This window comes from Balaenoptera musculus, chromosome 1 (genome assembly GCF_009873245.2).
Source record: "Balaenoptera musculus isolate JJ_BM4_2016_0621 chromosome 1, mBalMus1.pri.v3, whole genome shotgun sequence".
Taxonomy (NCBI): Eukaryota; Metazoa; Chordata; class Mammalia; order Artiodactyla; family Balaenopteridae; genus Balaenoptera; species Balaenoptera musculus.
Window position 1 is genome coordinate 21,162,840 of NC_045785.1, and position 19,096 is coordinate 21,181,935.

The window sequence follows — 19,096 nt, forward strand, 5'->3', positions numbered from 1 at the left end:
ACACACACACACACACACACACACACGGGTTTTCCTGGTAGGACTGATTAATGTTGCTCTTCCCCAGAGGCTGAAGGAGCCTGAAGGGAGCGTCTTGCTTTGCTCACAGCTGTATTCCTGGTGCTGGACCCACAGTAATAACCACACCAACCTCTGACATGGATTAAGTGTTTCTCTGTGCTGGCCATTGAGCCAAGTCCTTCAGGCCCCTGGGCCACCCTCCTCCCGCAAGTCCCTGGTCCCCAGGGAGCAGCCCTCGACTCTATCAAAAACTCACACGGATTTATTAGAATATGAAAAAGATTCGGTTTCTTCTGTACAGGCGGCAGAGCGGCAGCAGCTGTGGTGGCTTTGAACATGGTTGTCAACGTTACCCTTGCATGGTGACTCCTGCCCAAAACAGCACTTACATGGAGAAGAGGGGGGACAGATGAGCACCCACTGCCCAGTCCATTGGGAAGGGGGATGCTCTGACTATTGCACAATCCTGGGGAAAGGAGTACCCTTGGGAGAAGGACAGACACCAGGAGGCCTGGGCCTGGCCCATGGTGGCAGTGGGGATAGGAGTGTGTGTCTGTGAGCAAAGGCCTCTGGGGGCCCAGGACTCAGCCCACCCACCAGCCCTGGCCGGTGGGAGATGCTCAGGGGAGGCCCCTCCCCTGAGGACGGGGCTCCACAGCAAGCTGGGTGCAGTGCTTATAAGAGAGGTTCCAGGAGCCAATGGGGGAGTGGAGAGGGATGAGAGAAAGAACAGGCCAGCGGGAACTGAGGGTCAGGCCCAAGAGAAAGAAGGTGCCAGGAGGCCCGGCGTCTGTGACTTAGAGAAAATCATGATTAGGGTGTGTATGTGAGCGGGTGAGGTCACTTCTGAAATCAGAGCCCTGGGGACAGAGGACTGTTTTGGGGGAGAGTGTTGGGCAGACAGGCACAAATGAGGATGGCTAATGCTCCAGAATAGGATGGCTGGAGCTCTGTTCAGCTAGAGGTTTTCAGAAATGTTTTAAAAACAGGAATGCCCTCTGTGCAAACAGAATCATACATGGAAGTGTGAACAAACAAAACAGATAAAAAGGCAGCACTTTCTGGAGCCCCTGGCAGCGGCCCCTGAAGGGCCCAGTGGTCCCCGCTGGAGCACAGTTTGGAGAGCTGAGTCATATCATCGTCCAAAGCGCCCCAGCTCCAGACAGAGCTCAGAGATGCCCTCAGCCTGCAGCTCTGAGTAAGGACAGGTCAGGTGGCTGGCCAGGGTGACAGAGCTGGCTGGAGGAGGGTGGGATGGCCATGGGTCACCGATCCCTCCCCCAGTCAGATGCCTGGTCCCCTAGTCTTAACGCTGTTAACGGAGGGCCTGGCTTAGGCCAACAGAAGCCTCGGCTCCTTCCCTTTCCAGGAGGGACCAAGGCTGAGCCAGAGGCTCTTTGGTTAGAAACTAAGATTGACTTCAATGAGGAGGGTGACAGATTGGGAGGGGGCCCTCTGAGGTCTGGGAAACTCAGAGGCCCTGGTCTGGGTATGGGAGAGAGCTTGGATCAGGAAGGGCAGGGTTTGCCTCAGCCCAGCAGGTCTGCCAAAGGACTGGGAAGGCAGTTCTGGTGGGAGGGAGGGCGCTTCCCAGGAGGCAGGGGGAGCCGTGCTGCGGTGGGGGCTATGGGCCCAGCTGCCATGCGACAGGGGGAGGGGCAGGGCCAATCCAGGTCGGGAAGGACGAGGGGAGCCCCGCCAGCAGGCCCCTGCTCTGGTGGGAGAGTCTGTGGTGGGACGGGCACTGCCCGCTGGCCCCAGTGCTACTGGCCCTTGGGGATGAAAGGCTCTCCCTCCCCAGGCTCAGGATGGGGGCCTGGGTCACTGAGGCAGCGCTGTATCCTCTGGGAGCTGGGGCTGTCACTCGGCGCAGGGCTGAAGACGTCGTCGGTGCCTGGGGACGAGGGCTCCTTGGTCCGCATCATGATGCCCCTGTCGTCCTCATGGTCCTCCTCGGCCACCCTTTCTGGATCCTGGCTCAGCCCCAAGACCTTGCCCTTCAGCTCCTCGTTCACCAGGTCCACAGACTCGGGCGACTGTGGGGAGGCTGGGTCGATGGTGATCGCAGGCAAGTCGGCCTTTGGCTCATAGGCCAGCGGGTCTGGGGACGGAGAGCAAGGCACAAGCTGGCTTCTGTCCCTGAGCCCTGCCCAGCGTGCGCCCCACCTCAGCCCGTGCCAGCAACTCCTACAGAACCTCAGCAATCCTGGCGCGCTTCAGATCACTCCACAGGGGCCTTTCCAAGCCCTTGTCAACACAGCAGATTGCTTTTTTTCCCCTCGGTCGGGGGTCTGAGAGGTAGGACTGTGTTCCCCTCCTCAGCCCTGGGGCTCCCATAGGAGTCCCTCCTCAGACCAAGAATTCAGGCTCCCTCCTGAGCCACCGGGGTCCTGGAAGGTCTGCCCTTGTTTTCCCCACACGCTGGCGATCCCAACGGTGCAGCCGCCTCCAGCCTCCCTGCCAGGCACCCAGCTCCTCAGCAGGAGCCCCACGTGGAGCGCTCTGTCCCTGGGGAAGACAGCAGGGCCACTCTTCTGCCCCCTTTGGTGAACCCCCAACTCTACCCGATGTAGGAGGAGCTTGGGAGGAGGTCAGGGAGGGAGCAGCCCGTCCTCCCCGCGGGCTCTCTGAGGCCCGTCCCTGTTGGAGCCTCATCCTCGGGATGGTGGCACTGTGTGCCCAGCCTTGAGGCCCCTTGCCCAGCACCCTACGCCCTGCCTTACCTGAGCCAATGCGGGCCCGCGACATGGTGGGCGAGTCCAGCTTGTGGGCCGGCACCGTCAGGTAGTTGTTGATCTGACAGAGGAAGAGCAGACAGGGGTGAGACTGGGCGGCCCCTCTGGACGGCGCCCAAGGCCAGTGGCCACACCCTCCTTTGGTGTGTCTGGGGTGCCCGTTCCCTCTCTGCCCGGGCCAGTGCTAGGTCCTGAGGGCTTGGTCCAGCCTCTTGCCAAGCTCTGCAAACTCCGGGGTGGCCTTGAACACACCCCTCGCTGCCCCGCCTCTCCCACGGTGACACTTGCCCAGACTCTAGCTCCAGCCCACACCTACCCCTGAGGTACAGACTCAGAGAGTCAACTCAGGAGTGTCACCTGGGCCCTGGATGGCCCCCAGGTATCTCAATGCAACACGCTGAAACTGAACTTAGCTTCTTATCTTCCTGCAAAAGCTGTTCCTTCCTCGGTGTCCCCTCTCTCAGCCACCACTCCCGACTACCCCAATGGAAGGCTAGACATGACCCCTGACTCCTTTTCCTCTTCCCTCAGTCCCACCGCAATGTGGTGACCAAGTCTTGCTGCTTCCACCTCCTAAATGTCCCTTGAATCTACCTGCTCCTTTCCTCCCCCTGCCACTGCCCTAAGCCGGGCCACCCCCACTGCTTCCCATGTCGTTCCCTTGCTTAGAACCCTCCTTCATGACTCTCCACACCCTTGGAATAAAGCTCAAACCCTTACACCATTAACAAGCTTCCTGGAAAGCTGAGCCCCCTCAGTCTGTGGTCAGGAACTTATGCACAGCTTCTTCCTTCCGCCTGGACCTCCCTCTGCCACACTCCCTCCCCTGTGGCTCTTATCCCTAAGCATACCCTGACCACTTCCTTGTTCAAGGTGCTCAGGGCCCCTTGCGCTTCCTGTCCTGCACGGGCTACTGCATGAGAAGCTCCGTAAGGGAGGGACTGGGCCAATTCACCACCGGATTCACGGAGGATACTCTGCTGCTTGGCACTTAGGAACCGCTCCACAAATGTTTCCTGAACAAATGAATGAAGGCGTGTGTGCCTTGCTTTGTGATTTTGGACAGGTCCCTTTCCCCTGAGCCTTAGTTTTCTCACTAGAAAATGAGGGGTTAGAGCACATGGATAGACTCTTCTAGCTCTGATGCCTGAGGACACAATGGGGAAGGGGGCCTCTTTGCTGCTCTGAGCGGGGAAGGGGGAGAGAAGGCAGCTTTCTGGAACCCGCCCTGGGGCTCAGCCTTTGAAACAAGTGGAGGAGGCCAAAAAACCAGATCGGAGTGGCTCTATCTCCAAAAGGGCCTGGTGGTGGCGGTGCAGGAAGAGGAAGAACCCAGGCTCCCGGAGAAAGGCGGGAGCCAGCTCCAGTCCCAGACACACCTTCTGCTCCAGTTGCCGGGCCTTCTGTCTCTGGAGCAGCATCTGGTTCCAGGCCTCCTCGTAGGGGTCTGCCACCAGCGTGTGTCTGTTGTAGGACCGCAGCTGTGGGAGAAACAGTTGTCAGGCAGGGCAGGCCCCAGAAGCTGGGCCGGGAGGGGCTGGGCAGCTCTGGGCCTGTGGGGCGGGGCTGGAGCAGAGAGGGGGCGGAGGGGCTCCTCTGCTGTAGGGGGGGCCGGGTGGGGAGGAGCTCCTCACCCGCTGCCTGGTCTTCTGCAAGTTATTCCTCAGGATCTTGCGGATCTCCTCTTCCTTGTCCTTGGACAGTGCTGGCAGGATGCGCTCGGCAGGCAGGGACTTGGGGTGGATGTTCCTGGGATAACGGGGCATAGATGAGAAAACTCCTGGGACCCTGGGGCCTGCTGGGCTGGGCCAGAAGGGTCCCCGGGGGATGGCCGGGAGGGTGGGCCAAGCCTCAGGTCCTCAGTGTGGCCCTGCAGCTCTCCCGCCCACCCCGGTAGGATGCCCCAGGGGGCCTGCTCCAGGTGGGTGTCGAGGGGTCAGTGCGCCTGCAGAGGCTGCCAGGGCTGGCCACTAGCACTCACTGCATGGAGACGGTGGAGACGGCAGAGGGGATCTTGCCCATGCCCCCACTTTCCACCAGCTCGATAGCCTGCTTCATCTCCATCTTGTGGTAGAAAGCGATAAGCTGGGGCTCCTTGGAGCGCTCGCCAGCTATCAGACACTTCTTCACATACTTCTTATTAAACCGATTGAGCCTGGTGGGAGGAGGGAGGACATGGATGAAGCCACCTCCTGGGATGGGTTGATGCCCAGGCCCCGGGAGACCCTTACCTGCCCCTCCCCACCCTCCTGCCCACAAGGCCTGCCACCTACTTGTCCTTCCAGTGGTGGTGGCCGTAGTGGCCACAGATGTCCTCGATGCCTGTCAGAAGGTGGTCCAGGAACTGAAACGGGCCCAGGGCCAGGTCAAGCCTTACTACTGGGCTCCTCCCCTACCAAGACTTCTGAATGGGCGCCCCCCTTCCACCCTAGTGCAGCTCTGCTCAGCCCAGCCCTATAGTTCCAGGACCAGCCAGGAGGTGGCACCTATACCTCACTCATCCTGAACCCCAGGGAAACCTCAAGCCCTCTGGCCACTGGGGCCCGGCTGAGACCCCTTCTCTGAACCCACTTGTGCCAATGCCTGGGATAGGTTTCTGCAGAGGCAGAGATTGCATGACGCCCCTTCCTCAAGTTCTCGGCTGCTCATACCACACCTCCCTATGGTGTGACCTGGTGACCTCAGGAGGCTGAAGGACCACCCGGGCACTGGGATGAGGGAGGAGGGGCTGACTGAGGGCATGGACGCGAGGCCTAGCTGCTCCCCAGCTTCCGGAGCCTCCTCCTGCAACACAGGGCCCAGGCCCAGCTTCCAGTACCTGCGTGTGGATCTCCTCGTTGATAGAGCGCTTCGTTTCTTGCTTTTTCTTCACAGCCAGCAGGTCTACCAGGGGCCGAATGGTCATGCCCTGGGGGGCAGGTGGGTGTCAGGCACTCTAGCTCTGCTGCTCTGGCAGGGAGAGCACAGAGGTCCCCCACCCCAGCGTCCCTGAGTCTGGGATGCCCTCTGCTCTGAGGTCCCCAATCTCCCAACCTCCCAGCAGCACTTATATAAAGCAGGTCCTTAAGGCCCGCTTCTTCCCAAAGACACAGCCAGCGGTTTCACAGCCCATCCAGCCGAGTGACTCACACACAGGCATCTAGCCCAGGTCAGGGGTCAGAGGGCCTGGGTTCAAGTGTGAGCTCCACCACAGATGCGTTCTGTCACCCCAGGGAAGTCAGGCCTGGCTAACAGGGTGGACCACCTCTGCTCTGCCCCCCTTGCAGGACTGCTACCAAGGAGGACCTAGTAAGAGCAGCAGCAACTAATTTAACTGCACACTTGCCATGTGCCAGGAGCAGTTGTGTTTTACTAGGATTAGCACTTCAATACCCACAATGACCCTAAGAGGTAAGCCCATTCATTATCCCCATTTCACAGATGAGAAAACTGAGACTCAAAGAGGTTAAGTAACTTCCTAAGGTCTCACAGAAGTAGTAAAGCTGGATTCAAACTCAGGCAGGGAGGTCCCTACCTCAAAGCTGCTTTCATTAAAAATGGGCTTGGTAGGGCTTCCCTGGTGGTGCAGTGGTTGAGAATCTGCCTGCCAATGCAGGGGACATGGGTTTGAGCCCTGGTCTGGGAAGATCCCACATGCCGCGGAGCAACTAAGCCCGTGCGACACAACTACTGAGCCTGCACTCTAGAGCCCGCAAGCCACTACTGGAGCCCGTGTGCCTAGAGCCCATGCTCCGTAACAAGAGAAGCCACCGCAATGAGAAGCCCGTGCACCACAACGAAGAGTAGCCCCCACTAGCTGCAACTAGAGAAAAGCCTGTGAGCAGCAACTAAGACCCAATGCAGCCAAAAATAAATAAATAAATAAATAAATAAATTTATATTTAAAAAAAGGGCTTGGTAAACCATTAGCATATACAACTGCAAAGTCAAGGTGATAAAATATTTTTGAAGATGGAAGCAGGGTAAGACGACAAAAGAGGCAGTCCCCTCTCCTTTTAAAGGACAGAAAACAAGTCCAGCCCCAGGAAGTTTCCTCTCTACTGTTTTTTCCCGAGAAGGCAATGATGTTTCCCATCTAGGGCCTGGCCAGGATTAGTGTCCAGGAAAGATGGAGGGGATGGTAGAGAAACAGAGGCCCAGACAGGGTGTTTCTCACTTGCCCAAGGTCACAGGTCAGATAAGGAAAAGCAATTTACATCATCTCAGGCTGGGCTTCCTTGGGGACTCTGAGGGCGGTGAGGCTCTCAGCTAAGTCTGGGTTGTTTAAATGCACAGGAATCACGGCCAGCAGGCTGGAAGGATTCTTCAGGATCATCCAGTTCAGTCCCCTCACTTCACAGATGGGGATCTGAGACCCAGAGATGGGAGGAGAGTCTTTCCCGGGGTCACACTGACAACAGCAGAGCTCTGGCTAACTCTAGACCTCCTGCTGGCCAGTTCAGGGACCTTTCCAGTTCCCCATGTTGTGCTATTATTCCCATTTTACAGATGCAGAAACTAAGATCCTAAGACATTAAACCACTTCCTTAAGCCCCTACAATGAGCATCATGGGCCTGCTGACTGGACCCGCTCCTCTTAATGCTATCTGGATTCCTAACTGAACTAGGCAGCAGTCTGGTTACTTTACATTCTGATTGGTCACTTTGTAATGACGCATGATCACAACTCTCCCTTTACAATTTAGGACACTGGGGCCCAGAAAGGGGGAGTGGCTTGTCCCTGTGATAACTGCACTAGTCATCAGTGGAGCTGGGACTAGAACCCATGGGCCCCCTCTCGGGTCATGTGCTTCCTCTTTCCTGGTAGAGTCAGGGTCCCCAGGCAGGGCTGCTCCACCCCGTCCAGCACCTGCACAAAGACGGTGAAGAAGATGACGGTGATGATGGCCGTGAGGAACAGGTCACACATGGGAAAGTGCTTCTTGTCCAGGAGGTAGCCCAGGGAGAAGGCGATGGCCCCTCGCAGGCCCCCGTAGGCAATGATGAACTGGTCCTTGGGGGTCAGCTTCACGATGCGGAACTTGTTGATGAACCAGGTCAGGCCCAGCACGCCTGCCAGGGACGGGAAGAGAGGGGTCAGGCTGTCCCAGGCCCTCCTGGCTTCTGCAGCAGAGAGACTTCTCTGTCTGGAGGAAGCCTCCGTTAGTAAGCCCGCCCAGCTCACTCATTTCTCAGGTCCCTCAGCCCAAGATGCTCCAGATCCCTCAATCCAAGAGCTGGGTGGATCTTCAATTTAAGGGGGTCCCTCAACCTGGATATATTTTAGAGACATTACAGAGGCCTCCAGTGGCTGGAGGTCAGGAGGGGGATGGGAAAAGAGATGGCCACAAGTTGATACCTATTAAATATGATGGGTACATGGATCTACTTTTCTGTGTGTTTGAAATCTTCTGTAATAAACAATTATTTAAAAATGCAGAGTTCGTCCAATCTCAACCCACAGAACCAGAATCTCTGGAGGATGAGGCCCAGGATTAAAGGGGTTTTAAGACAGTGCAGCAAGTAAATGTGACGCCCAGACCTAACCTCAGAGAGGAGGTGAGATCCAGAGCGGGGAAGCCATGCAATCACTGAGGTAATATTTGCCTGCAAGGTGAAGCAGCACCCAAGGGCCTAAGGCCTGGTCCCCGTGTGCACCCCAGGCTGGCAGCAGAGGTTGGGAGGAGCTGCAGGCAACTTTGAAAGTGCTAAAGTCCAGACACTCACAGACCTGGCTCTGTGGGCCTCGGTCCCCTCCCCAGACACTGACAGGCTCAGAATCACAGGGCTCCTGAGGCCCCTCCACTGGCACACCACGACTGTCTCCCCAGAGATCACGGATGCACCTCAAGCACGTCCCTCTCTCCCCTCAAGGGCCCATCATGGCCTCAGCACTGCAGACAGCAGGAGTGGGGAAGCCCAGCCAGGAGCCAACCCCAGCCCCTCCACCCAGCGCCCTTCTCACACACACACACACAGCACCCACCCCCACCACGCACACACACCGCCCCTGGCTCGGGCCCGGGACCTCACCCAGCACTCGGGCGATGAGGCAGAAGAGCAGGGTGCTGATGACAAAGGTCCAGTTCCAGTGGTGGGAGCCAGCCACGGTGGAGACACCGAGGAAGATGAAGATGAGGGTCTCGCTGACACTGCTCCACATCTTCAGGAAATACTTGATGGTTGTGTGGGACTTGTGGGAGATGTTGGCCTCCACGTAGGGGCGCATCACCACTCCCGAGGCAATGAGTCTGGGGTCAGGGAAGAGCGGGGTTCGGAGTTCAGAGTCGAGCTGTACCCTCCCAAAGCGCCTCCACTGCCAGGGAGGCGGACAGGTGCACATCTCCTGAGCTCCCCTTAGGAGTCAGACGCCCCTGCGGGCTTCACACACTTGTTCTCACTCAATCCTCTCACCCAACCCTGTAGATACAGGCATATTCTTGCGTTTTCCAGATAAGAGATCTGAGACTTGTAGAAATAAAGTCGCCTGCCCACGGCCACACGGCCAGTGAGTGGCAGAGCTGAGACGCAAACGAAGGGCTGCCCAACTCCTACGCCTGTGCCTTCTCCCCGAGGCCATGCTGCCGCTCGACCTTACAGAAGTCAAGTCTGCGGCCTCGGGTTTATCCCCCCGAGTGTGGTGTCCCTTTAACCCGTGGGGGTCCCCACGGGGAGCTCTCTTCCGAGCAGCAGCCCAAGCCCTCCCAGCCTGGTGCCCACACCTGGGCCCCGTTCCTGCTGGCCCAGCCTCCTCGTTGTCACCCCCAGTGCCCCAATCCAGCCTCACACTTCCAATGGCCTCCCCTACTGTGAGCACCTTTGCACCTCACTGCCTCTCCACACTCCCCCGGCTTCACGACCCATGTGGGGCCTCAGGACCTCCAGGACCCTCACTTCAAGGGAAGCCTGGAGCCTCCTTGCTGGGGCTGCTGAGGGGAGCAGCAAGCGCGAGTGACTGTGTCCGGCTACCACAAGGGGTCCCCTTCGCGACAAATGAAGGGAAGAAATAGCTGGGCTGAGACTTTCCAGAACCTTAAACTCAGTGCTTCAGGGGCAGTCCCGGGACCTGGAGTCTGGATCTGGGGGCTGGGCGCTGGGTAGCTCCCTTTGACCCTACAAGCCTGGGGAATCTGAGTTGGCAGCCCCCCACGCCACGCCCAGACTCACGCCATGATGCCCGACAGGTGGAAGAGCTCGGCTGACAGGTAGGCCATGTAGCTGTAGAGGAAGACGAAGAGCGGCTCGATGACGCGGATGTGGGAGGTGAACCGGGAGGTGAAGGCAGCGATGACCCCGTAGACCACGCCCACAAACACCCCGCCCAGGGACACCACGAAGAAGCTCAGGAAGCCGAGGACGATGTCCACGATGCCCACGCGGTCGTAGTTGGCAAACTCCTCAAAGAGGTGATACAGGACCTAGGAAGAGTGCGCAGGCTGGTCGGCAGGAGGGTGGGGCCCTGCCCCACGGCTCCCTGGGGTGCACCCAGGGTGATCCTATCCCCTCCGCTGACCACGGCCATGTGGTAGCAGAGAAACCTTAGCACCGAGCAGGTGCCAAAACCACCGGCCTCGGGGCCAGAGGGTCTTCGGGCCTGCAACGTGCTGTGCAGGTAAAGAGCACAGCTCTGCGGCCAAACCACCTGGGTTGAAATTCTGGCACTGCCGCTCCCCAGTTGTATACGTGAGGCAAATTACTCAATCTCCCTGTGCTTTAGTTTTCCTGACCAGAAAATAGGGGTAATAGTACCGACTTTACAGGGCTATTGTGAGATTAAATTAGTCGATGAAGGCCAAGTGCCTATCACGGTATTAGCTGCTACTGCACCGAGTTCGCCTCTCATGTCCTTGCCTGGATTTCGGTTTTTCCTTCAGCACAAAGCAGGGGAAGTTCAGATAATGAACTAGGACAGGACTTAACTGCTGAAGTTTTCTGAAAATATACACGGCCAGGCCATACATACCCCACTTGGACTGTCTGGAAGTGGGGCCCAGAAATCTCTGCTCAACAGGTGGTTGCAATGAACCACCAAGTTCAGGCACTGTGGGACTAGAGGCTCTCCATGGCTTCCCCACCTCCAGGCGGGGGAAATAAACGGTCATTGTAACACTACCATCAGACTTTAAGTGGCACTTCATACACTGTAAAGCCCTTTGATTATGGTCATCCTGCTCGACACACTACAGCCTGAAGAGGTAGGCGGGCTAAGGATGCTTGTTCCCATGCTAAACTTACGCTCAGAGTAGTGAAGCGACTTGCCAGATGGCCCCCAGCCCAGGAGCAGCAGAACTGGGCCTAGAGCTTGTTCCCTGACAGCAGTGGACGGGGCCTCCCTGGGGACTCAGCTTGGAGGTTCTGCCCCCTCTTAGGTGCTGGCTGCTTGGCCTGCTCCTAAACAGCTCTACCTAGAAACCAGCTGGGGAGTGTCCAGGCCCGGGGGACGCTGAGGGAGTGGGGAAGAGGACCTAAGGATCCTTGAGACAGAACCCTCCAAAGCCCCCAGTACCTGGGCCGCACCTGGAAGCAGGGCACCTCTGCTCCAGGGCAAAGGCCTGAGGCCACTCAGCTTGGGGCAGCCTTCAGCTCTACTGTCTGGAAAATGGGGCACTCACACCCATGCCCAGAGCTCTAGAAAGGGCCTGACTGGGGCTAGGCAGGAAGGGGAGATGCCAAGCACCGGCCAGTCCCCAGTGCTGCCAGGACACAGCCGTCTGGGAGACAGGGCAGGGCTCCGGTGAAGGACAGCGGTGCATTCTCAGCCCTGGGCTACCTAAACTTACTCCTGGCCTGAGGAAGTTCATGGGTCCCTAAAGTGCATCACCTGGGCCAATGGGGCAGGTATAGAGGGCAAGGTCCTCCTTTCTGGCCTGGTACCACTGTCACTGGGACTAGAGAAGCAGAGTAGCATACTGGTAAGCGTTTGGACTCTGGACTCAGACTGTGTAGATCTGAACCCCAGTTACATCATTTATCAGCTAATATGACCTTGGACGAGTTCCTTAATCTCTCAGTGCCTCAGTTTCCTCACCTGGAAAACTGGGGAAAATTACCACGCTAAGCTCATAGAGTTTCTGTGCAGATTAGATGAGACAGTACATATTCCGACAGGAAGCACTCAGTGAACACCAGTGATTACCACCAACGCTGCCACCGTCTTGGGGAGGTGTGGCCGTGGCCCAAGGTGGCTGGACTGAGGTATCCACTCTTGCAACCACGCCCTGCTGCTCCCCAGTAATGCCAACCTGGACCCCAACACCCAGATCCTCTGGGGAGGGCTTCGTCTCTGGCACCCACTGATTTTACAGACATCAGTGAGTGTGGCTCCTGTCAGAACCCCGGGAGGATGACAGGCTAAGCACTGCAATCCCTGTTACAGATGGGGCAACAGGCTGGTGTGGTAACCCTGGGCAAGAAGAGACAGAACAGATGCCAGCCTGCTCAGGTCAGGCTGAGCAGCACTCCACCAGCCTCACGAGGAGCTGACGAGGGTGGCAGGGAAGGAAGAGGGAGAGGAAGCCAAGGCTGTCAGCAGCCGACCACCACCGTCTGTCACTTCTTTCAGGTGTGGCTTCCTGAGGGGCTGGGGGGGAAGTGGGAGTGTGTGTGCGAGCGTGCACAGAGCATGCACACACGTCCTTGTGTTTTCCTGTGCGGGCAGCTGCTCTCTGAGGGGTCCAGCTAGGAGGGGGGTGTAGGTGTTTTCACAACATAACGTGAGTGTGCACATACACGTATCTGTTTCCTGAGGAAGCCGACTGGGAGGAAGGGTATGTGCAAACATATACAGCCTTGCCACGTGCAGACCCTGCAGTAGGGGATGTCTGTCCTCGCTAGACCTGGAAGGAAAGCACTAACTACTCTGCCACTCTGCAGCTGTCAAAGGTGAGGCCCAGAGAGGTACAGTCACTTGCCCAAGGTCACACAGTAAGGAAGTGGCCAACCCAAACCAACCCCCTTTACTTGTCACTTTCTGGAGGTTTTAGAGGCAAGGTCCCCTTCCACAATTGCTGCCCCTGAACTCTAAACAAATTAAACTCTAACTTAAGACACAGTTAACATGAAAGCTGAAATGCCCCTCAGAGACTAAATGGTCTATAAAGGGTAAACTGAGGTACAAAGAGGATAAGTAATTTAACCAAGATCATACCACAATCCATCAGGGACAGAGCATATGACCTGGTAAGGCCAAGAGCTCAGGCCCTGGAGTCAGACAGACCTGGCTTCTAATTTTGGTTCTATCATATTCTAGCGAGTTATTTAACTTCTTTGAGCCTGATTCCTCCTTTGTAAAGTGAGAATAATAAGCACCTCCTAAGGTGGTCATGAGGATGAAATGAGATAATCCATGTCCAGTGCCCATCATGATGTCCGCACACAGCAAGCAGGAATGGACATTTGCTATCTTATTACTATCATTAGCGGGCGGATGTGGGATTCACTCTGGACCTGGATTCGGATCTGCGTCTTGTGTGCACGTGGGTGTGGTCCCTGCCCCCTCACCACAGTGACGGCGTCATTGAGCAGGGACTCCCCGAAGACAAGGATGTGCAGCAGCTCATTGATGTGAATTTCCTCGAAGACGGCCAGCACGGCCACGGGGTCCACGGCTGAAATGATGCTGCCGAAGAGCAGGTTTTCCAGGAGGCCGATGTTGTTGATCTGCTCGCCGCCCACCAGGCACACGGCGTACATGAGGCCGCCCAGGAAGAAGGCATTCCACAGCGTGCCCACCACAGCGAAGATCAGGATGGTGCCCAGGTTCTCTGTGAACTGCCGCAGCGGCAGGAAGTAGCCCGCATCCAGGATGATAGGCGGCAGCAGGAAGAGGAAGAAGACGTCTGACTGCAGGAAGGGGGGCGTCTCGCCCACGCCCTTGATCAGGCCCCCCACCAGCAGCCCCACCACGATCAGCAGGCAGCTCTCCGGGACAATGCTCGAGATGGTGGGGATCACATGGAAACCTGCAGAGGGGGAGAGAATGGGAGGCGTGGGCTTGCGGGGAGCAAGGAGAACAGAAGGCTGGGGATGGGGTTGGGGACGAGGAGGGCAGCTGGTGAGAGGGGCACGGGCTTGGTTTCAGAGGGCCGCTCTGTTAACTTCCTGAGCCTCAGCTTCCTCGCCTGTAAAACAGAGCTGATGATACCAGCCTCAGGGGGTTGCTGTATAAACTAAGCGATGATGTTGTTAAAGGGCTTTCTGCAAAGGATATACAGATGCTATCTCTGTCACTGTCATAAAGTAGTAGAAAGAAGCAGCTCTGTATGCCTCCAGAAAGCAGAAATTATACACTGATTACTGAGGCTCCAAGTACCTCCAAGTTCCCTGACCACCCTGTCTGCCCAGGTCAGGGTAGGAGTTCTTTTCTGGTGCCTTCCCCTCTCACAACTTCTATCTGCAATCCTAAGGGCATTACCTACACCTGAACCCAAGTCACTTTCCAGGCACAAGTTCAGGGAGACAGATGTGAGCTCAAGACCAGGCCTAACAATCCAACAATTCTGTCTGAGGGAAGACAGCCAGTTCCTCATCATGGAGGTATTTAAGCAAAAGGCAGACAATGGTTGGTGGGGAAGTGACACAGGAGATACGAAGAAGCACAGAGGAGTCAAAGAGTGTCAGTGCAGGAAGGAACCTGGGGAATCATACTGCCAGGGGCCTGCAAACGTGCAGAACGCACGCAGCAACTTCCAATCCCAGACTCGCGTGCTTTCCTGCTGAGTCCAGAGAGCTGCTCAGGAAGCCGACACCAATACATCAGTTTTGCATGTGAGACAAAACCTGTTTGCCACCCTGTTTCTAGCCCAATTCCACCCACTTTAAAGACAGGGCAACTGAAGCTCAGAAAGGGGAAGGGACTTGCCCAAGGTCACACAGCAAATCAGTAGCAGAACCAGGACAGAACCCAGGTCTGACTCAGAAGTTCCCATCAAATTCCACAGTTCTTTAAGTCAACCCGTCCTTCCTCCCCATTAAGGCATAAAATGCCCCTCTGCCTGAGACCCATCAACTATCTCCCCAAGCCAGGTCCTGACCAGCAGTAGCAGCAGGCCACTCTCTGCAGCGGGTCCCCTTGGTTCCAAACCCAGAGCTGGGAGGTAGCAAAAATCCCTTTCAGAGAGGGCACCTCTCAATGCTATGGGTTTGGCTATGGATTTTTGGGTTGTTTTGGGTGAGGAGGTGGGTGGAGAAGACCTGGGCATCTAGCTGCATGTCAGGCACATAACCCCCAAGTCCTCTTGGTTAAGAGGGTCTGCTTGACACTTTGCTCAAGGTGAAAGCTCTTGCTCTCCTACCCTCCTTAACCTGTAAGCTCTGTGCAGGCAGATTCCATATCTGTTTATGATTATATCTCCAGGGCTGGGGACACAGTAGGCACTCAACAGGTATCTACTGATCTGAAAATGCAAAGGGCTTGGCCAGGACCCACATGATTCCCGATAAACTGTTTAGCTAGGTCTCTGCTCTCTTCATCCCTGAGATCCTTGGGAAGGAAGAGGAACATCCCTCCCCATGCCCAAAGCCCTCCTGCTCTCAGGTACTGATCTGGGTGGTGCCAGTACAGCTACAATTCAAGACTCAGTACACTATCTGGCCCAGAACCTTGTCACAGCGCCAAGCACCCAGGAGATACTCAAAACATGTTGGAAAAAACGCATCTCCATCCTAGGCCAGGAGACTTGAAAACAGACCTGACCAAAAGTCACCTCTTTTGCTAAAAAGGCCCCCTCCCCCGTCCCCTGTCTTTGAGTGTCCTTCAGTAACCCTCAGTGTTCACCCGGCTGGTACACTGGGAAGGGTAGGTCAGGTTGAGTCCGAGTCTCCCTTGCTCACTTGCTAAAAGGTTAAAGTCCAAACTTTCAGCACTGCCTCCATCATCTGGTCCTGCTCCTGTCTCATGCTCCCCACTCCCCACTGTCAATTTTTTTTTTGGCCGCGCCGTGCGGCTTGCGGGATCTTAGTTCCCTGACCAGGGATCGAACCTGGGCCCACAGCAGTGAAAGCACCGAGTCCTAACCACTGGACTGCCAGGGAAGTCCCCCCACTGTTTATTCTTATGTTTCAACCTTGACAAATTCCTTGCAAATGAGCTACATCCTCTTTTGCCTGCAGAACTTTGTGTAGTCTAGTTTGCCTCTCCAGAACACCATTCCTGTACCTCTACCCCCACCATGTGTGGCTGACACCATATCCTTGGGGAGACAGGACAGCATGTGAGTTTGGGGAAGTCAAACCCAGCCAGCTGACCTCCACACCCCTACCCCCCACCCCTGGGAGCTGAGCACCAACGGCTGCCTCAGGAGAAGGTGGAGTCTAAAGAGACAGCCCAGGGCAGGTGGAGGACAGCTTCCACCTCCACCTAGCATGTTAGGCTTTGAAACTGCCTCACCGCCCTCTCTGCCATCATCCAATCCACAGAGCTTTCCTGGCCCCAGGAAGTGCGAGGCAGTGCACGGAGACCCAGAGACAAATAAGCCACAGCCCCGGGGTGGGGGGCTGGGGGTGGTTGGGTGTGTGTGTGTGTGTATTTGTGTGAAACAAGCCAAGAACAATAACATGAAGAATGTTCACTACTCCTAAAGGTGCATCAGGATCCAGGCCCTGAGCAGGGAGCATGGCGCATGTCATCTCTTTAGTTCTCACAACAGCCCTGTGGGATAGGTATTGTCCCCATTTTGCAGAAGAGAAAGCTGGGGCTCCGGCAAAATTCAGTAGCCTCCCCAGAGTCTAATGGAGGAGTTCGACTCTAGCTCAGAACGTCTTACTTTCTTCAAATAAGCCAGCCCCCAGAGTACCTGGGGTGGAGCCCTGCTCCCGGAGCAGATCCTCCCAGGTCTTCCTGTGTTGGCCCTGCCTCTCAGAGAGCAGAAGAAACTCCGGGCCCCGAAGGCGAGGGAAGGGGGGGATGGGGCAGGCCCAGGCTGGGGAGGAAGGTCTGGGATCCACGCTGGCTCCAGGAGCCAGCGGGTAGGCGGCACATTACTGGAAAGCAGCTTCAGGGGGAGGGGGTAGATTCTGTCATCAGCACGGTGGAAGGGGGCCTGAGGGCCTGTTCTGGCGTGTCCCTCTCCCAAGGCCCTGACTCCACCCTGTGGAGTCCCCACCCTGTACCCCTGAAGAGTCCCCTCAAAGCGCAGGAAGCTTGCTGACACTGAGTGAGGTGAAAGGGGGACAGTTGGGTTCCTGGTCCCCTCACAAAGGCCCAGCACTGAGGCAAGACCCCAAGATGCCAAGACATGAGGCAAAACTTCCAAGGCTCGAACTTGTGGCAGTGGTGATGTCACCAGGATGGAATCAGGGGTGGGGCAGAGGCAGTTAGAATCAGATCCAGCACCGTGAGAGGTGAAACAGACCTTGGAGATCATCCAAATCCTCCATTACATGGTTGGGGAAACTGAGACTCAAAGAGAAGCGGTGACCTGTCAGTGGTCACGACCAGTCCCACCACCAGAACCCGTGAAGCTCCAAGTCCAATGAGCACTCAAGCCACACGGCCTCCTTCAGGAGCACCCAGGCCTCCCAGAGCAAGGACAGGAGGAGAAGGTGTGGAATTCAACATCCCCGCCATGGGGCAAACCCTCCGACACAGGTTGGGGCTGGCCTCCCTTTGATGTGAAGAGGCTGGGGGAGGGGAGAGGTGTTTCTCACTCTGTCTAGTGTAGGTGGCAGTTGGGCAAGTGGGGGCACTGTGGGAACACACACACACACATACACACATACACACACTCTCACTCTCTCTGACACACATTCACACTCACACCCACACTCACTCACACACGTACTGACACACACACTCGCTTTCTTACACACACACATGCACACAATCACCCACATTCTTGCTCTCTCTGACACACATACTCTGACAAACACACACACTCACCCACCCTCTTCTCCTTCTTACACAGACACACGCACATACTCTCTCTCTGACACACACACGTAAACGGAACAGGCACTGGACTAAACTTCAGATTGATGAGGGGCTCCTGGTCCTCTGCAGCCTCTCTGCTCTCCACCATGAGAACATTTTATTTACAGCTCCTCAGACTGTCTGCATCTGCTGAGACTGGCGCGGTGGAGCAGGCAGGCGAGGCTGTCCCACATCACCCTTGGTTGCCGGGGTGACCAGACACCCCAGTCCCACTTCCCGAATCTTTCCCCTGCCCTGGCGGTCAGAGGAGAGTGCCGGGAAAAGGGGCCTCCTTGGCTCACCAGTGCCAGGTCACCAGGGACCCAGGGGCATGCGATGGGCTCTGCCGCCCTAGTTCCAGGCCTGAGGACTGCTCTGGGGCTGCAACTCGGCCAGGTCCCAAGGGATTCCTGGTTGCACAGCAATTCCGTTTCTTTAACTCCCTCTTCAACTGCCCCAGCAACCAGTCTCAACTACAGTAACGAAAGGTAATACCTCCCAAGGAAAGCCTGGTACTCTATAGTTTACAGCAGTGTGCTGACACGTCTCACTTACTTGCACCTCACCAAGCTCTGGGAAGTCACAATTACCATCCCCTCATTTTAGAGATGAGGAAACTGAGGCACAGAAAGGTGAAGCAACTTGCTCAAAGTCAAGCGGCTGGTAACTGATTCAAATCCAGACAGTCTGGCTCCAGTCTGTGTTCTTAGCCACTCCCTACATTATCCCTGGTTTTACTCTTATTTTGTTTCTAAGGGGAGCATCAGAACCTAGGACTGAAGAGCCCCAAAGTGGTTCCCAGGGTGCCAGAGGTATTTCTTTCCAGGAGCTCTTCTCCAGGGAAGTCTCGCCACTGCTCCTCTTCCACTCTAGAGGCCGAGGAAAGACCTTGGGGAATCTTTCCCATCTTTTAAGCCTGCCGCCTCACTCCCCAGTTAACTCAACCAGAAGGGATCAGTCTTCTCCTAAACTCCTAGGGTAGGAGGAGGGAATTGTCAGATTGCTCAGCCCCTGCCTGCCTGGTCTGTACTCAGCTCCGGTCTCCACTGGGGCTGGAGGGTTCTTTGGGGTAGGAGGGGCTCTGATTGTTCTTGAGTCAGATTCCTCTCCGTGTCGATTCTTCCCACCATCAATGTCAGCTCTGAGGACCAGGGAGAAAGATAAACCAGACGCGGTTGGCGGCGCCTCAGTAGATTTGCAGCCAGACCGGCAGAGACAAAGACATGTGGCACTCGCCACTCTGCCCTGGGTTCCAATCAGGGTGTAGCCACTGACTAGCTTGGTGGCCTTGAGCAAGTTACATCTCCTACCCTCAGTTTCCCCATCTGTGTAAAAGCCTATTTCAGAAGGTTTCTGGAGCACAAGAGGACATCATCAGGGCAAAGAATGCCAAACAATGCTGGCACTCAATGTTAGCAAAAAGCGGTGACTGCTATTATTATAATCTTCATAA

General features: G+C 56.3%; 1 protein-coding gene across 2 annotated transcripts in view; it reads right to left on the reverse strand.

The window, feature by feature from the left end:
• Positions 1 to 261: 261 nt before the first annotated feature.
• SLC9A1 (solute carrier family 9 member A1) overlaps positions 262 to 19,096 on the reverse strand; it is a 50,576-nt gene continuing 31,741 nt past the window's right edge. Inside the window, exons 2-12 of one of the 2 annotated variants that reach the window (XM_036831407.1) lie at positions 13,236 to 13,696; positions 9,903 to 9,953; positions 8,769 to 8,986; positions 7,606 to 7,882; positions 5,575 to 5,664; positions 5,030 to 5,100; positions 4,738 to 4,911; positions 4,391 to 4,505; positions 4,136 to 4,237; positions 2,745 to 2,817; positions 262 to 2,122 (exon numbers count right to left, since the gene is read on the reverse strand). In XM_036831407.1, the coding sequence (XP_036687302.1) occupies positions 1,785 to 2,122; positions 2,745 to 2,817; positions 4,136 to 4,237; positions 4,391 to 4,505; positions 4,738 to 4,911; positions 5,030 to 5,100; positions 5,575 to 5,664; positions 7,606 to 7,882; positions 8,769 to 8,986; positions 9,903 to 9,953; positions 13,236 to 13,696 (1,970 nt within the window). In that variant the 3' untranslated portion in view covers positions 262 to 1,784. Of the gene's footprint in view, positions 2,123 to 2,744; positions 2,818 to 4,135; positions 4,238 to 4,390; positions 4,506 to 4,737; positions 4,912 to 5,029; positions 5,101 to 5,574; positions 5,665 to 7,605; positions 7,883 to 8,768; positions 8,987 to 9,902; positions 10,154 to 13,235; positions 13,697 to 19,096 lie in introns of both variants that reach the window. The other variant, XM_036831351.1, reaches the window with a different exon arrangement.